Source organism: Triticum aestivum, chromosome 5D, assembly GCF_018294505.1.
Source record: "Triticum aestivum cultivar Chinese Spring chromosome 5D, IWGSC CS RefSeq v2.1, whole genome shotgun sequence".
In the NCBI taxonomy this organism is placed as follows: domain Eukaryota; kingdom Viridiplantae; phylum Streptophyta; class Magnoliopsida; order Poales; family Poaceae; genus Triticum; species Triticum aestivum.
This window is the reverse complement of record NC_057808.1, coordinates 180,301,871-180,318,799: the sequence shown is the minus strand read 5'-3', so window position 1 is coordinate 180,318,799 and position 16,929 is coordinate 180,301,871. Positions and strand designations below refer to the sequence as shown.

Genomic DNA, 16,929 nt, shown 5'->3' with positions numbered 1-16,929 from the left:
ACAGATGAACCATGCTAATTTTCAGTCGACTGGAAGCAAAAAAAAAAAGTCCACATAAGCATAGTTCTGGTGCAGTGGAAATGAACAGAAACGGTTTTTTTTGGAGTAAAAATAACTTCTATTTGCGCTGGAAGCAAATTTTGGTAACATTGGATACAAAGTTTGCTTCATAAGGAAACAAATTGCATAGTGCCGAAGCTTATTTAGCCAGATTAATTATTTTCCGTTAAAATCCAGAATTACTCCCTCCGTTCGGAATTACTCGTCCACAAAATGAATGTATCTAGATGTATTTTAGTTGTAGATACATCCATTTTTATGACAAGTAATTCCGAGCGAAGGGAGTACTTTCCTAAGATTTGTTTTGCTTCCTAAAATCATGGATTAGTTCCCTGGAATCACGTGACCTGTGCACACGTATTAGTTTCCAGCAATTACGAAAGGCTGTGCATCGTTATTATTTTCCTCAAATCACGCATGGAAATTGCTTTGCTGATGCACGTCCTACCATCTAATCGAACGCGGGTAGCTTCCAATCTAACGGTGATGGAGTAGTCTGATAGATGATAGATTGCTAGGGATGAGTAGTCTGATCCCTAGTGGTTCCCTTTCGATAAAGCCCTGCGACGGCACGACCCTCCGAGGGCGTCGACCGCTACTCCTCTCTCTCCGATGGCGTCCCTCGCCGCCTTCCACCCTAACCTCCCCCACGCCCACGGCCACCCCTCCCATCCCAACCCCACCAGCGGCCTCCTCCGTCTCCTGCCTTCATGCCGCCGCCATCGTGCCCCTCGCCGGCGGGGCCTAGGCCTCGCCGTCTCCGCCTGCGCCTCCTCCGCCGCGTCACCGTCTGCCGCCGGGCGAGGCGATCGCTCCGAAGCAGCCTCTTCGCTCGAGCGTTGCCTCGCGGCGTCCGCCCTCAGCGCCGCGGCACCCGCGGCTGCGCCTCCCCGCGTACCGCCGGCGATGAAGGGCGGGAAGCAGTACGGCGCGTTCGGCGCCGTCACGCTCGAGAAGGCCAAGCTTGACCTATCCCAACGCAAGAAGAAAATCATGCCCGAGGTAGCCAATCCTGTTATTTCCAGTCGATTAAAACTGCAAAAACAAGTGAATTTATGAGTTAGGTTTAGGGAATTTCTGAGAGATATGTTGTCCTTGCCCCCTCGTTATTGAGTAACATTCGCTGATATATATGAATCAAGTAGGAACCCGCTCTGAAAGCAGATGGCTGTACAAGTGGACGGGGATACCGAAATAATGGATAAAGCCTGTTGGTGCGGAGAACCTTGTGTTTTTGTGTTGAGTAGTGTTATATATATTATTTGTGATGATTAGCAAGTATAAGTACTACTCCTTTTCCATCCTTTTGACTTAGGATTGGGCTGTACAATTCCTCCACCACCTGCGCCAGCACATTAACGAAATATCAAAATCAGGAGAACACAATAAGTTTGTACTGTTTGGGATTGAAACAACAAGACATAGATGCATGATGTTTAATGTACTCCCTCCGTCCGGAAATACTTGTCATCAAAATGAATAAAAGGGGATGTATCTAGATGTATTTTAGTTTTAGATACATCCTTTTTTGTCCATTTTGATGACAAGTATTTTCGGACGGAGGGAGTACACGCCAATGGTTCAAACATCAATACTTAGGTATCCAATGTTTATTTATCATGAACTATGACTTATACACAATTTTTAGTTGGTGTATTGAAATACAGATTAATTAAACATATGAGGCTAGTTTACTACAAAGTTCTCATTGCTGTTACCATCCATCATGTGCTTCTTCGCACATTGCAGCTGGCGACAGGTGGTGGTGGTGGAGATATTGGGAAGAGAATTGGCCATGGTGGTGGTGATGGCGGGGATGATGACGGAGATGATGATGATTACTTTGATGATTCTGATGATGGAGAGGAAGAAGATGGTGGACTTTTCAGGAGACGAATTGTTATACAGGAGGTGAAATTTCTGATATTTTCTTCAGAGAAGAAGCATCTGAATCCTGACAAAGATTGGGCTTGTGTGTTGATTACTGCTTGTTCTATTGCAGCTTTTTAATAGAGAGTTTATAGATGCTGTAATGCAAGAGTGGTGCAAAACAATGATTAGTTTACCTGCTGGTCTCCGTCAGGCTTATGAGATGGTAGATGTTTGTCTTGCTCATTCTCATTGCATACTTTGGAATGGTTTGAACAGTAGACTAAATGTGATAGATCAATCTAGGGTTTGGTAAGTTCTGCTCAGATGGTGCGATTCTTGTCAGTGTTTTCAAGACCTACACACACTAGGTCTTTTTCACGAGCTCTACCTGGATGGCTATCCCGAGGTCTTGTTGGAAGGTAACACCCAAATCATGTGCACACTTCCTTCAGGCATTCTCTATATATTGATATTGATATATGCAGTTTGGATGCTAGGCATGTGTTCCTAATGTTGCAGCTTTGTGCCCTTGGTACAGCTTGTGTTTACATTTCTCCGTACTTATGTTATTTCTCCATTCTATCGCTATGAAAAATTAAAGGGCAGCGCTAGGCACCGGTCGACCGGCCAGAGGCCTCGGTTGGTGACCCTGCGCGCCGTATGATTGGCCCAGGCGCAGCCGTTGAATCTGTGCGTCCTCATGCCGTTGGGTCCTGCGCCCCGTACGATTGGCCCAGACGCAGCCGTTGGATCTGCACATCCTCATCCCGTTGGGTCAACCCACGCGAGGAACAAAAGATCCCCTGCCTGTGCAAGGAAAAAGACTTCATGCACGTGCGCTCCCGGTGAGGCGAGACAGCACCGCCACACGTCACGCTCGCCGCAGCATCCCCGCATCCGTTGGTGTCGTCGTCCCCGGTGAGGCGAGGCAGAACCGCCCTGCCGTGCCGTCGACTCGCAGCTTTCCCCGTCGCCGCCGGTCGCCATCGTAGCAAAACAGCTTGTCGGTTGCCCATTGTAGCATCACGGCTGGCCGGTTGTAGCGTTGTCGTCTTCCGCTCGCAGCTCGTCGCGTCGCAGGTTCCAGCATCGTCGGCAACGGGTTGTAGCATCCCGCGCTCACAATTGCCGCTTTCCCAAGCGACGGTTCCCAGCTCGCAGCGGTCGAGGTTGCAACATCTCGCGGTCACGAGTTCCCCAGCTCATCTCGATCACCATTTCGCTTTGCACCAGTTGAGGCTTTTTCCGTCACTGGTTGTAGCTTTTTGCGGTTGCGCACTGGCCGGCCAGCCCTTTCTCTCGCTGGTTGTAGCTTTTTAGGCCGTCGGTCGTCCCGTCCCCCCCCCCCCCCCCCGGTCTCTGGTTCCAGCAAAAAAACAGCACTGCTCATAGCATTTGGTGCTGCTGGTTGCAGCCCTCGCTTTCTCTGGTTTCAGCAAAAAAAGGCTGCAGCTCGTTGCCGCTCCGCCTCGTGCCGGTTGCAGCACGTCAGTGCCATGCAGCTTAGCCGGGCCTCGGCCGCACTCCGATGCACGCCGGGGAGCTTGAGAATTGACGGAGGGAGAATAACGCAACGCCGGGGCGCGGGGGGAGGTGCTCGCCGCAGCGGTTGATGCGAGACGAGAGAGAGAGCAGAAAGAAATTGAGCGAGGGAGAACAGCGGAAGGGAGAGGATAAGGTTTGATAGTAATGGGCGAGGTGGAGAAGGCGATAAGATAAGGGAAAGGATGGGCATGGTGCGTGGGCACCGCGTGGACGCCCGTCCGTGAGAGGTCCATGAGAGGCGACCGGCGCGAGGCTGCGCTGGTCGTCCGGCTTAGAACGTTTCCCAAAATTAAATCCTAGTGCAGTAACACAAGTAATAAATAAGAAAAACAGAAGAACATGTCAAGCTGAACACATTGAAGCGATAGCTAGTACAGTGGCTGTGAAGGTAGAGCTGTAGGCAGATATTTTCATAATTCATGCTGTCCGGATACTGATTGTTCATCTGTAGATGTGGATTCACACTTGGCAGTTCATGCTTTATGTCAATCCTTGCTCATCTTTCGGTTGCTGGTTATTTCTGAAATCATATTTGTTTGTCTCCATTGGAATGCCAGATCTACTTACTAATTAATATGCATCCTTCCAAGTTGTCTAATGACTGCTTACATATGATGGGTGACTTGGTTTCGAACCTTGAATATTCATTACCACATCAGTGCTACCATCGCCAGTTTTAGTTATTATGTTTTCTTTGTAATGCAGAACACTTGCAGATCCTTCATTCCCACATAAGATGGCTTTCGAGTTCTTGGCTACTTTTGCCTCATCTGTTTGGTGGGAGATGAATATTCGTAAGGAGAGGTATGTTGTACCTTATCTGATGTTTAATAGGTCAATACTTACTACTTCATCTAAACCATGTTACACCTTCAAGTAATCAGGTTTGAGCAAGAATGGGATTTGGCCGTTGTCAATGCTTTGACTGCATCGTGTTGCAACCTTGTGGTTCTGGGGCTTCTGGCACCATGCCGTTCATATGGGAGTACATCCCGATTTGACTTCCAAAATGCCATTGAGAAACTTCCTAACAACATATTTGAGAAGAGTTATCCTTTGAGAGAGTTTGATCTGCAGAAACGAATTAGTGCATTCCTTTACAAGGCTGCTGAGCTTAGCCTGGTCGGGGTAGTTGCTGGATCTATTCAGGGTGGTATGTCGAAAGCCCTATCCGCAAGGAAGGATGGCAGGTTGGCTTGGTCATTAACCGTTTCTTTGTCCATTAAAGCTTTCTTCTGGTGGTTCTCTAATCCATTCATGGAAAACTTCTGTCAATCCCTTGGTAGGTTATCGGTGACCCTTCCTAATGTCAGCGCCAATGCCCTTGGTTATGGAGCTTTTCTAGGATTATATGCAAACTTGCGATATCAATTATTGTGTGGACTAGATCAATATATGATCAAGCGCTTTGATGTTCTTGGCATGTCAATCTTCATTGGTACAACACTAAGGTAAATCTACACTAACCTATTGTCTTAGTGCATTAGTTTTACATGGAATATCTCACAGGCGAATGACTTCCTGTTGTTAGTATGTATAATAGCAATGCCAGTTATACTCTCTCTGTTTCACTATAGCATGCATGCTAGGGAGTACAAAATTGTACCACGTGATGGAATTGGACGTTACTTCAATTTTGTGCTTACTGGATATGTACACTGCACATATATTATTGAACAGAGTTGTTAGCTGACTGCCCAGGTTAATCTATTGACAATACATGCCATACTAGTATATTACTCTTCTCATAATTGTCATGTTGTCGAGACATGGTGAGAGTATGAGCTAAATCCCGTGTTTTTTTTTCCTTTCCCTCTCTCTAGATTGACGCTTGGCTTCCATTGTTTCATCTCACTGTTGGTGCTGGATACTAGTTTAGTTGTTGACATTGATAAGCTATATTTGCAGTCTGCCGCCCCTTATCTATGTTTGCTTGATGAGTCAATGATAAACAAAGATCTTATTGATATTCTTGTAACATTCTTACCTTGGAATGTGAAAGTAGAGAGAAATCAAGCATTTGGCACTGGATCTAAACTAGTCAAACATATAGATCAATCAGCTTATGTCTAAATACCCGTTTTCCTAGCTTGACTAAGCTGCCCCTAGATGTTTTATATGGTTGTGAAGGGGAAGAAAGGGCAGCGCTGTGCCCTAGGAGGGAAGATGCGAACAGGAAAACTGAGCTGTGTGGAGGTTTGAAATCCTGTGAGATCATGGTGGTGCTGAGCTCCGGGAGGTCTCAGTGGCAAGTTGGGAGCGTGAAGTCCCTCTGATTCGGCCTATTGACAACATAGCCCAATAAGGCCCACTCAGAAACCCTAGTACCATCTCTGCGCCCCCCTCTCTCTCTCTATGGGTCACTCTTTCCTTCGTCCTCTGTTTCATGCAGCAACGGCGGCGACGCATGCTGCTCCTTCCCTTCCCCGCATCCCTCTCCTCTCCTCTCCTGCTGCCCCTGCCAGAGGGCCTCACTGAACGCATGCACCATTGCCAATGGCCAAAGCGGGGTCGTTGGCCTCTGCCCAGCGCCTAAGTAAGCGCCTTTATGCAGCCTAATTTTTCCATACACGGTCAATATGTCATTTGTAGATAAGATAAAAACCATACAATTTTTATTGTCAATGCATTACATAACATGGGTTTCCCGGGGTTTTAATGCAAAGCCAGTGGCTGTTTCCTGCCATTAACATTCGAGAAAAGGAAAGCACTGGCCTGTTTGTTTATTTGAACTGGTATGTTACTGTTTTTTGAGCAGGTACCTGGAAAACTCTCTACCTATAATGATCAGTTACCTATAATGATCAGTTACCACATTCCAAAAAAGTATCTAATCCATAAATATGAATTCATTCATCCTTAGCTTGCTTTGCTATCCAGTAACTTCTGGATTTGACCTTGCTATCCTTGATCTAGTGTGCCTAATTGTCTAGGTTTTGGGTTCATTTCAGTTTAGTTTCATGCACCAACCAGTAGAACCAACAATCTGAACTGACTAACCAACTGGTTCATGAAACTTAATATGGTATCAGAGCCAAGAAGTCATGGGTTCAAGTCTCGGCATTGGCCATCTAAATAAGAAAGTTGTTTTCCCCTCCTTCTGTCCACGGTTAGGCCCATCTTCTCCCATCAATTGGGACTATTTTTTTCTTTTGAGGCAGAAAGCAAAAGCTTAAATTACTGCGAGGGCACATCGCCCCTTACAACTTCAGCAACTTGTGCTGGAACATCGTACTCCCAAAACAATGCATTATCACCATTCTAACAAAGGCCTATTTTAGCTAAACAGTGGGCCGACATATTCGCTTTTCGGCAGCATTTCTTAATTTCACAAACGGAGAACCACGTCCTCATCTGCATCTTCAGGTCATCCAGCACCACAGCGTGTTTAGAGAAATCCATTGCCGGGTTACTCAGGGCGTTGGCCAGCTGCTGGGAGTCCGTCTCCATCTCCACACGAATAGGTCCCAGTTCAGACGCCAAATCAAAAGCATGTGTCATTGCCCAAAGCTCTGCCGCGTATGCGCTGGAGGCGCCAACAGTACGCCCAGCCTTGCAGGCCACCACAGTACCTGCATGATCCCTAACAATAACCCCCATGCAGTGTTGTCGGTTTCCGGATAGAAAGGAGCATCAATATTAAATTTCAGAGTGTCCAGCCGGGGCATTTGCCACTTCGAATCCTCCCTATTCCTTTGCACTTTTTTCTTTGGCCATAGTTCCAGGCACTCGGCTGTATCAATTCTGGCATCATGAGCAATCGCCTGCCCGAGCCTTTCCTTCTCCCCATTCCTCTTTTTATTTCTGTTATTATTCCACCAGTGCCACATAAAATGAAAAACTTCCATTCTTTTTTGTTCACGCAACCCCCAAATGATGCCAGAGCCTCACCGGCAGAGGCAGTGGCCTCAAGTCGCCCTCTAATGCATTCTAGCTCAAGAGCCCACCCCACCACACTTCACCTTTTTGCATTTTATAAACAGGTGTGCGCTGTCCTCTTGCACAGACCCACACATGGGGCATCTCAAATCATCAAGGACCATGCCTTTTCTACTCAGGTTTGCACGGACGGCAAGGGAATCATGGGCGAGTTGCCACACAAACATCTTGATCTTGCTGGAACAAGCCATTCTCCATATTCTCTTCCAGAAACTCTCATCTCCAGCGATCAGTCCGCCAATACCACTGGAGCTGGAGGTTCCCCTGTCCTTGCCATTCAGCCCTGACAGTTGCGCATGCAGCTTGTATGCCATCTTAATTGAATGCAGGCCCTTTGAATCATAATGCCACGCCATGAAATCATCCATGCCATCACACAAAGGAATGTTTAGGATCAAATGAGCATCAATAGGCATGAAGGTGTCCCTCACCAATTGCATGTCCCACTTCCCATCAATCGGACTAATTAGCTCATCCACGGTCTCCAAGAGATTCCCGTTTCCTGGTGTAGTGACACCCCTTGACCAGGCCCTGTGGATCCAAGGATCTCGCCAAATATTCACACTTGAGCCCCACTTCGTGAGATAGAAACATGACATAGCAAAGGAGGGGATCGCTTGCGCTACTGCCTTCACTAGTACCTCTTTGCCTGCCTTAGTGATTAAATTTTCTATCCATCCCTGAATTTTCTCCCAGATCTTATCCTTAATATAGGCAAAAGTGTTCCTTACGGATCGCAGCCCCAGGTAGCGACCATTCCTAGCCATGTTCGTTGTACCCAATGGCTCCATGACTGCCTTCCTCCTCTTCTCGTCCACATTAGGGTTGAACCCGATCGCACTCTTCTTGATGTTTATGCACTGTCCCGAGCAGTTTTGGTACAACTCCAGGATCCTTTTTAACGCTTCAGCTTCTTGTTGTTTTGCCTTAATGAGCAGCAGAGAATCGTCCGCGAAGAACAAGTGTGACACATTGGGTGCAGCAGGGCACACTCTAATACCACTAAGGGCACCTCTCTCTTCTCCATCCCGCAGCAGCGCCGACAAGCCTTCTGCATAGATCACAAATAGGTATGCTGAGAGCGGGTCCCCCTGCCTCGGGCCTCTCGATGGCATGAATTGCTCCGTTTGGGATCCATTCAGCTTGATCTTGTACTTACAGTGGTCACACACCTCATGATCACCTCCACCCATTGCTGACAGAACCAAGCTTGGTCATCATGGCACGCAAGAAACTCCACTCCATGTGGTCGTACGCTTTACTCATGTCAGCTTTCACCGTCACGTAGCCCTCCTTCCCACCCTTTTTGTTTAGAAATGTGTCAACTCGTACGCCACAAGAACATTGTCAGTTATCATCCTTCCACTCGCAAAAGCGCACAGGCTCTCGGATATGATATCTGGCAGGACAAGCTTCAGGCGGTTTGCCAAGACTTTTGACACCAGCTTGTATAACATGTTACAAAGGCTAATGGGTCTCAAGTCCTTTATACGAGATGGGTTCTTCACCTTCGGTATAAGTACCACAAAAGTATCATTCCACCCCTTCGGTATCGGACCCCCATTGAGCACGCGTACAACCTCTTTCACCACTGATTCACCCATGAAATGCTTTTTGTACATCAAAGACGGCATGCCATCTGGCCCCGACGCCTTCAAGTCCCCTATGTTGTGAAGGGCAACTTTAACCTCAGCCTCTGTGAACTCCCTACACAAACAATCATTCATTTGGCGGGTGACCTTCAGCATCACTTTATCAAGTAGCTCATTAGTACGAGTTGGGTTCCCTCAGATGAGATGAATAATTCCTGAAAAAAAGAGCACATAATTAGTTAGGTCGCCCCCCCCCTCCACTACCACTCCGTCATCTCTCCACAACGCCGAAATTCTATTTTGCTTCTTCCTGTTTGAGGCATATGCATGGAGAAATTTAGTGTTCTTATCTCCGTCTCTCATCCACCATACATGTGCACGTTGTCTCCATTTGATATGAACCATTTCCTCTAGCTTCTCCACCTCGCACCTTAATCTTGTCTCCTGCCTTACCTTCCTCTCCGACACGTCCTCCCTCATACATGCCTCCAGGTCTTTGCCCTTCTAAGCCTACCTTCTAGCTCACACATCTCTCGGCTCCACTTTTGCATACGTCCAGCCACAACTCAGTGCATCAGACACCTTTTCTCCCATGTTTCCACCACCCCCTCTCCCATGCCTCCTTGATTACCTCCTCACATCCATCCTCTCGAAACCACCGCGCCTCAAAGCGGAAAGAGTTGTCCTTTTCTTGCCAGCGATTTTCTTCCCCACTCGTACATACGATGACGGGCCTGTGATCGGAGTGCCGCGGCTCGCCATTAATCACCATGAAACCATGGAACATACCGCATCACTTCGAGTTAGCCGTTGCTCTGTCTAATCTTTCACAGATATAGTTGCTCACATCATAATTATGATGTCTAATCTTTCACAGATATAGTTGCTCACATCATAATTATGATTTCTCCAAGTAAAGGTGTCTCCATTGTAGCCCAAGTCGTCTAGCTCACAACATTCCAACGCTGATCTGAAATTGTTCATATATTGCTGCGAACGAGGCACACCACTAATTTTCTCAACATTAGACAACACCTCATTGAAATCGCCAACACACAACCACGACTGCCCCTCTTGCTGCTGTTGCTTTAGAGTGCGCAGAACCTTCCAGGTCTCCCTCATCCTCTCCATTTTAGACTCCCTGTACACCCTTGTTAACCTCCAAACCACCCCCTGTTCATCCGTAACGTCCACATCTACATGCCGCCCCCCCATCGACCGGAGCGAGACTTGCAACCCTCTCTTCCAAAACAATGCCACCCCCCTACTGCTGTCCAGATTCTTCACAACCATGCTAGCGAGCCCTACCTTCCACCGAAATCTCTCCAACTCCTCCTCATATAGTTTAGTCTCCGCCAAGAACAAGATGTCGGGCTCCTCCCATCTCCCCACATCAAGGAGACCTCAAACTGCCGGGCCGTTCCCGAGCCCCTGGCAGTTCCAGCTTACAATCCTCATTGATCCTAGCGGGGCTGCTCCTGCAGCTCGGCCGATAAGTCTGTGTTGATTGTGCTCTTCTCCTCGTTCGCCTCCTTGGTCCTTCCCTTTTTGTTTGCTGGTTTCCCACCTTCCTCATCAAGCTTACTCCTCTTCTTACCAATAACTTCCTCCCTTCCCCCCTTGCTTTTTGATCCCCCCTTCTCCCTAGTCACCCTCTTATACCTCCTACCCTCCCTCCACCTTCGTGCCCTCTCTTCCATCTTTGCCCGCCTTATTATCTGCTCGCTTCTTTTCCCTTTCCCTCTCCACGGACACACTCCCATCCCCTTTCATTTTGTTCGCCTCCTCCTCTCCTACCCCCTGATCTCCCTTTTCTTCCTGCCTCCCTAGGCTATCATCCAGAATGGCCTTCCCCCTCCCTCCACCTTCTTTTCCTCCCGCATCTTATCTTCCTGAAACTCTAGTTTCTTTCTCGCTTGATCAGAAGATCTTTTACCGCCCTCCAACTCCTTGATTGGATTGGTTACCTCCTCCCCACCCTCTCTCCCAGGTCCCTTCTCCTCATTTGAGGCCTTCTCCTCATTTGACTGTGAGCACTTCCTCCAAGATTGGCTATCACTTCCTGACCCACCGCTGACCTGTCCAAAACCATAGCTCCTGTTCCCACTATTACTTCTGCCACTTGGCTGCCATACCCGATCCTCCTCATATGTCCTCCTTTTCCCCATATCTGCCTTTAGCCACCTGTCGTACTGCGATCTCTCCCCTTTCTTTAGCTTGATTGCACATTCTTTTTCTCCGTGGCCCAAAATACCGCATGCATAGCAAAAGTTCAGTAGGTACTCGTACTAAAACGGGCACCAAGACTCCTCATCCTCCTCCTCCTCACATAGCACCATGGCCTGCTTGCCCCTCCCTTCCTCATCATTATAAAGAGTAAATCCTCTCATCAACGGTTTAGCAATAGGAATCCGGAGTTTTAATCCGGAGGTACTTTTCCCACCGCTTGCCCATTTAGACCCATACCCATCTCTACAAACTGGCCTAACATCTCTCCAATCTGCTCGCCGGACTCATTCATCATCCCTGGTGGAAGCCGGTAAACCCTCACCCAAATCGGCACATCCTTAAATTCATACTTTCTCAATCCTCCTGCTCGGGACGTACTCCTCCATGAGATCCATGGCCCATCCTCTAATGCCTTCCCCTTTCCCGACTCTTGTTTGAAAGTGAACAAAAAGATGTCGGCCAATTCCTTACAGTCGATCCCTTTGATCGGGCACCATGCTTTACCCAGCACGAGTGCGACTGCTTCGGGGTGCGCAGGCTTCTCAGATAGGATTTTCTCCACTGCCTGCGGCTCGGCCCCCTTCCCTTTCTCCTTCGCTGACACCCGCAGCTTGACACCCTTACTATCTACCTCGGACAGCCTCATGTTCTTCATCAACCCTGCTACTCTCACCATGGATCCTCTCCAATCCAGCCACTCAGACCAGCTCACAAGCAAAGGGAACAAGGAACTGTAGTTGGTGATTTACGACCACGTGCCCCAGGCTCACAAGGGAAGATTTGGGGATGTTGGGAATGGGGCCCCGTCTGACGGACGGGGTTTGCGTCGGACTGAGGACGAGGGAGAGGAGCGAATGGCTGGCGGCGAGCCGGCGGCCAGATCCAAACGGGACGAAGGCAGACGCGGAGGGGGACACGGTCTCGTACGGAATCGCCAGACCACAACGCAAACCGTCACCCAGTTGGGACTGACCTAGTACCTCCACTATCAATTGGGACTATTGGTTCTAGTGGGTGGTGCATGAAACTTAATAATTTCAATGGTCCCTCAAACATCTAGACATCGTTAAGCATGGAACAATCCTGTTAGAAGAAGTCAGCTTTACAGAGTTTCCTGGTAGCCATCATCTGAGATTTCTTAAAAACTCAAATTTGAAACTTGTTTGACAGAAATAAAAATAAAATAAAGTGCATGCGTTGCTAAACTCAAACCCAGAACCTCAACCTTCCAATTCTTCTAGGTTACAACCTCCCGATTAAGCGTTACTGCTATAATTTAGGAGCACCTATGCGTCAGACAACTGTTTTTTTCCTTTTCAGTTTCAGTTGATTTCCCCTCTCTCCCTCAACCTTGAAATCCAATGGCTGCTGCTCTTCTTCTTCCTCCAGAAGCGTCACTGTTCTTCTTCCTTACGCTTCCTCCCTTGGGCGATGTCCTGACTTGTCCTCACCAGCGACGCTGTGGCCTGTCCCGGCTCACCCTCGCCGGTGACGCCACACAGCATCCCCGGCTCAAGCCCGCCTCTGTCTAATCCGAGCAGCATCAGTACAAAGAAGCCCCCAACCTGCACCAGTCAACCCTCTTCCTGCTCTACCGCAGCAACGCCACAGCAAGCCGCGTCGTCCCTGCTTCCGCTGAGGTCCTGGCTTTGCCTTGCTGGCGACATCGCGTATGGCCATGTTGTCCTTTCTAGCTAAGTCGACTGATCTGAGTTGCATTTTCAGGCAACTGATAAATAGCAAAACTGCTATAATTTAGGTCGTGCAATCTTATCTTGCAATCTGCAGTGGTATTTGAAATTTTCCACTGATCCGCAGAATCTTTGACCCAAACGAAAACCGGTTTTCGCTGGTTATTGACCAAGATTTGTTCTCCCAGTTTTGTAACTGCCCCCAATATTTTATTTGAAAGCTCAGACTGCAGGGCAAAAACCCCATAGCATTTCATTTTATTCCTTCCAGCAGTACAAGAGGTAAATACAAAGGCAAGATGCCCAATAAAAAGAAAAGAAAATTCTAGTAACAACATGTACAAAAGGTCAGAGAGGAACTCCTTTAAAGGAGGTAAGTTGGATACCCATCTGAGAAGTTTATCTTTGTATCTAGCCTTAATCCTGTGTGCCAATAATGAAATATCATGGATAAAGCCAGCTCTCCATCTACCAAGAGTAGGTCTTTCATTTCTGAAAACTTTGCCATTTCTAGTGATTCAAATATTCCACCATGCAGTAAACACCACCTCAGAAAAGAATGGCTTGGCAAAGTCTTTCCTTGCTTTGACAGCAATATCAGTCATCATTTCCAGCATGCCAGTAAATTTACAGATAATTCCAAATTCTGATACTAAAATTACACTGAAAGAAAAAATGGTTCCTGTCCTCCCTAGAATGGCTACGGCAAAGAATACAGTTATGTCCATCAGTTATATTCCAGTGTCTCCTCTCCAGCATATCCTTGGACTTCAGCCTATCCATGATCAACATCCAGGCAAAAACCTTTATCTTTAAAGTGCAGCAACTTTTCCAAATCCACATCAAAAGTGAACTAGGAGTAATTGGAGAGTGGATCATCTCATAATACCTCTTAGCTGTATATGACTTGTCAGAATTGCTCCAGCTCCAAATATCATTTTTATTCTGTACCCTGTTAAAATTTGCCAAAAGGCCCTGAATTGCCTGCAATTCCTGGAATGCATTATCAGACAAAGGCAGGTGGAAAAGGGTGGATAAATCAGAGCATTGCAACACCTCCTAGACAGTAATAAAGGTGTCCCTTAGCAAAAGAGAAGCCTTTGATAACCTTGTTGCAGAGGAACCACAGGTTTAGAGTGCTGCCAAAAGTCATTCCAAAAAAGGACTGTTTCCCCCTATTAATCATCACCCCTGACACATTCCTGTAGGAATCCACCAGACCTAAAATATCCTTCCACCAAAAGGAGCCACAGAACATAGTTGCATGAGGTACCCTACATCATAGTATGAATTCCAAATAAGTTGAACCCAAGGTATATCTTCCTTATTAGTAAGTTATTATATAATTTGTTTGCATCATTTGAACAGCCAATTTAAAATTCCCAGACCACCCTTCTTTTTAGGTCTACAAATCAAATCCCAGGCAGCCAAAGAGGGCGCAGATTCCTGTTTATTCTTCCTCCAAAAACATTGCCTCTGAATTCTCTGCAACTGTTTAAGGATCCCAGGTGGAATTTTCAAACTGCACATAAAGAAGATTGGCATAGAAGATATAGCAGACTTTAGCAATTGCAGCCTTCTCCCCTATGCAAGGAAGGAGGAGCTAGCTGTGAGTCTCCTCTCCATACCGTCTACCAGTGGCAAAAGGTCCACAATTATTGGTCTGGTAGTACCTACTGGAAGACCCAAGTAAAGGGCATCTTGCCCAGATTACAAGTAAACACGCCAGCCAGCCTAGCAGCCTCTTCCCCACTCAAGTTAATTGGCACCAAGGAAGATTTATGATAGTTGACCTCCAATCCCTGTTTTCGAGTCGAACGACTAGTCGTGACTAGTCGATGAGTCGTAACTGAAAGTCGACTCAAACACCTCGACTAGTTCAGGCTAGTCGATCGGCATGGCACGACTCGTCGACTCGAAAACCTTGCCTCCAATCCAGTGGACCTAGGAAAAATGGCGAGCATATCCTTGAGAGCTAACAGCTGCGAACCCACAGCAGGCATAATCAACAGTGAGTCATCTGCATACTGGATGATTGGAAAATCTTTTATCATGGCAAGGAATGGGTAATTGCAGCTACCCCTTGTGTAACATCATTTACTACTATAGACTGTAAAAGGTCAGCTGCCAAAACAAAGAGAAGAGGGGACAGAGGATCTCCCTGCCTTGACCCTCCTTGTACATTGGAAATGTTTACCAGGAACCCCATTAAGCAAAACAGAAGAAGTTCCAGAGGATAGCAACTCCTGCACACAAGAAATTCACTTGTTATCAAAACCCTTAGCCCTGCTCATGCCCTTGGTAAACAGCGAGTTGGTTATTTACGGAGAGTGTCAGTCATGGACTTTTCAGAAAAATAAAGAAGACTTGGATGGTTTCTGTTTATTTTCAGATTAAAGAGTAGTTAACCCGAAATTTGCTGCATTTTTTATACTATAGCTTAGGTCCTTTGATCTTCTTTGAAACGAATTTCTTATATTTGCTTTAGTTCTAAAAAGCTCCATTTTGTATACTTTCCTTGGCCACTCCATTCACTTACTCTATGTAACTGCTCTATGTAGCAGTATTTTATGGAGGCTACGTTCTACCATTAAACATGGTGTCATATGTACTGCAGATTCATGAATATTCAGATAGGTGAATCGTCAAGGCGCGCATGGCTTGGAGAGGAAGCTGATCCACAGTACTCTGATCGATTACTTAGGGCATACACCAGACCAGTGGAGGTTACTACTGCTGCGGATCAACAAGAAGAGTCAAGGTGGTTTATATCCAAGGATGCAGTTGTGTCAGGCCTTGGCCTTCTTGGCATCAAGCAGGGTGGGCCTGAGGCGCAGCTGTCCAAGCCCCGGCGAAAGAGAGTAATCCGCAAGAAAGTTGCATCAGGTTGAAATTAGTGGATTTGCTTGCGGTGCTGGAACAATTTTGCTTCAGTTCCACTCCTACCGTACTGAGAGTCATACCAGGTGTGAGCAGTGAGGAAAGCCATCATTGGGAATCAGAGGCCAGTTTACCGGCCAAGGCATCGAAGTGGGGTGGTTGAGAGCTTCGGGCTGTTTGCCATTTTGTATGTTTTGTTGATTTCTGATAATAATTGACATCTCAATTTCTCGCATTTTTCTGAGCCAAATTAGGCACACTTAGGTAGGCTTGAGAATTGACATTACTGTCGGTAATATGAGAAATGATATTTGCATATTTTGTTTGGACCAAGCAGCTTTTAGTGTATGCTTGTAGCGTGGAGGTGAGGTGTAATAATAGCACTTGGTCGGGTTGCCTTTGTCTCAAAGAAAAAGAAATAAACTTGGTCGGGTTGCCCAAATATCCATAAGGTCTCCAAAGCGGAAATTTGAGCAGTTCCGGTAGGTACTAGCAGATCCATAGCCTCTCTGTGCAGTATATTAAATGTGAATAATTTTGCTTTGGGAATACACGGGTATACAACCATTATGTCTTGCATGCATGTGCTGCCCGTTATGATACTCAGGTGCCATCAATCTTAGCTTCTAATGAAATGGTACAGCAGTCTTGCATGCATGTGCTGCCCGTTATGTCTCCTAAACTACTTCATGTATTTATTTGACCTTTATCTCAAAATCATTCATATCTCTTAGACAAAAAATTTGATTTCAATTTTTATATATTTGAACTCATGGCGAGGAGACCTTTAAAACAAGGCGGACCTTGAATATATCTGAGTTTAAAAAACCGATATTCCACTCATTTCATAATAACATGTTTCACTAATTTCAAAACTGATTTCACACATTTGAAAATAGATTTGACTCATTTCATATAAGATATTTCACTCATTTGAAATAAATAAATTCATAATAACATATTCCACCCATTTCAAAAAGGGAAATGATTCCACTTAGCCGACTGATTTTTTTAGTCCTTCTGCCGCCTCCCAAGGGCGATGCGTGTCCTAGTGGGCCTACGGATGGCCCTGCTGCCTTATCTTCTTTCCCGAGGACTCCCATCCACATCTCTTTCCTTAC

The 16,929-nt window shown here is 46.6% G+C and overlaps 1 protein-coding gene across 1 annotated transcript; it reads left to right on the top strand.

Moving 5' to 3' along the window:
* The first annotated feature begins 588 nt into the window (after window positions 1-588).
* Window positions 589-16,141, top strand: LOC123120010 (protein RETICULATA-RELATED 1, chloroplastic). Its single transcript, XM_044539993.1, has 8 exons — window positions 589-1,062; window positions 1,810-1,971; window positions 2,063-2,155; window positions 2,236-2,351; window positions 4,183-4,281; window positions 4,362-4,667; window positions 4,764-4,928; window positions 15,546-16,141. The coding sequence occupies exons 1-8, from the start codon at window positions 673-675 to the stop codon at window positions 15,817-15,819; spliced, it is 1,605 nt and encodes a 534-aa protein (XP_044395928.1). The 5' UTR covers window positions 589-672; the 3' UTR covers window positions 15,820-16,141.
* The last annotated feature ends 788 nt before the right edge of the window (window positions 16,142-16,929 follow it).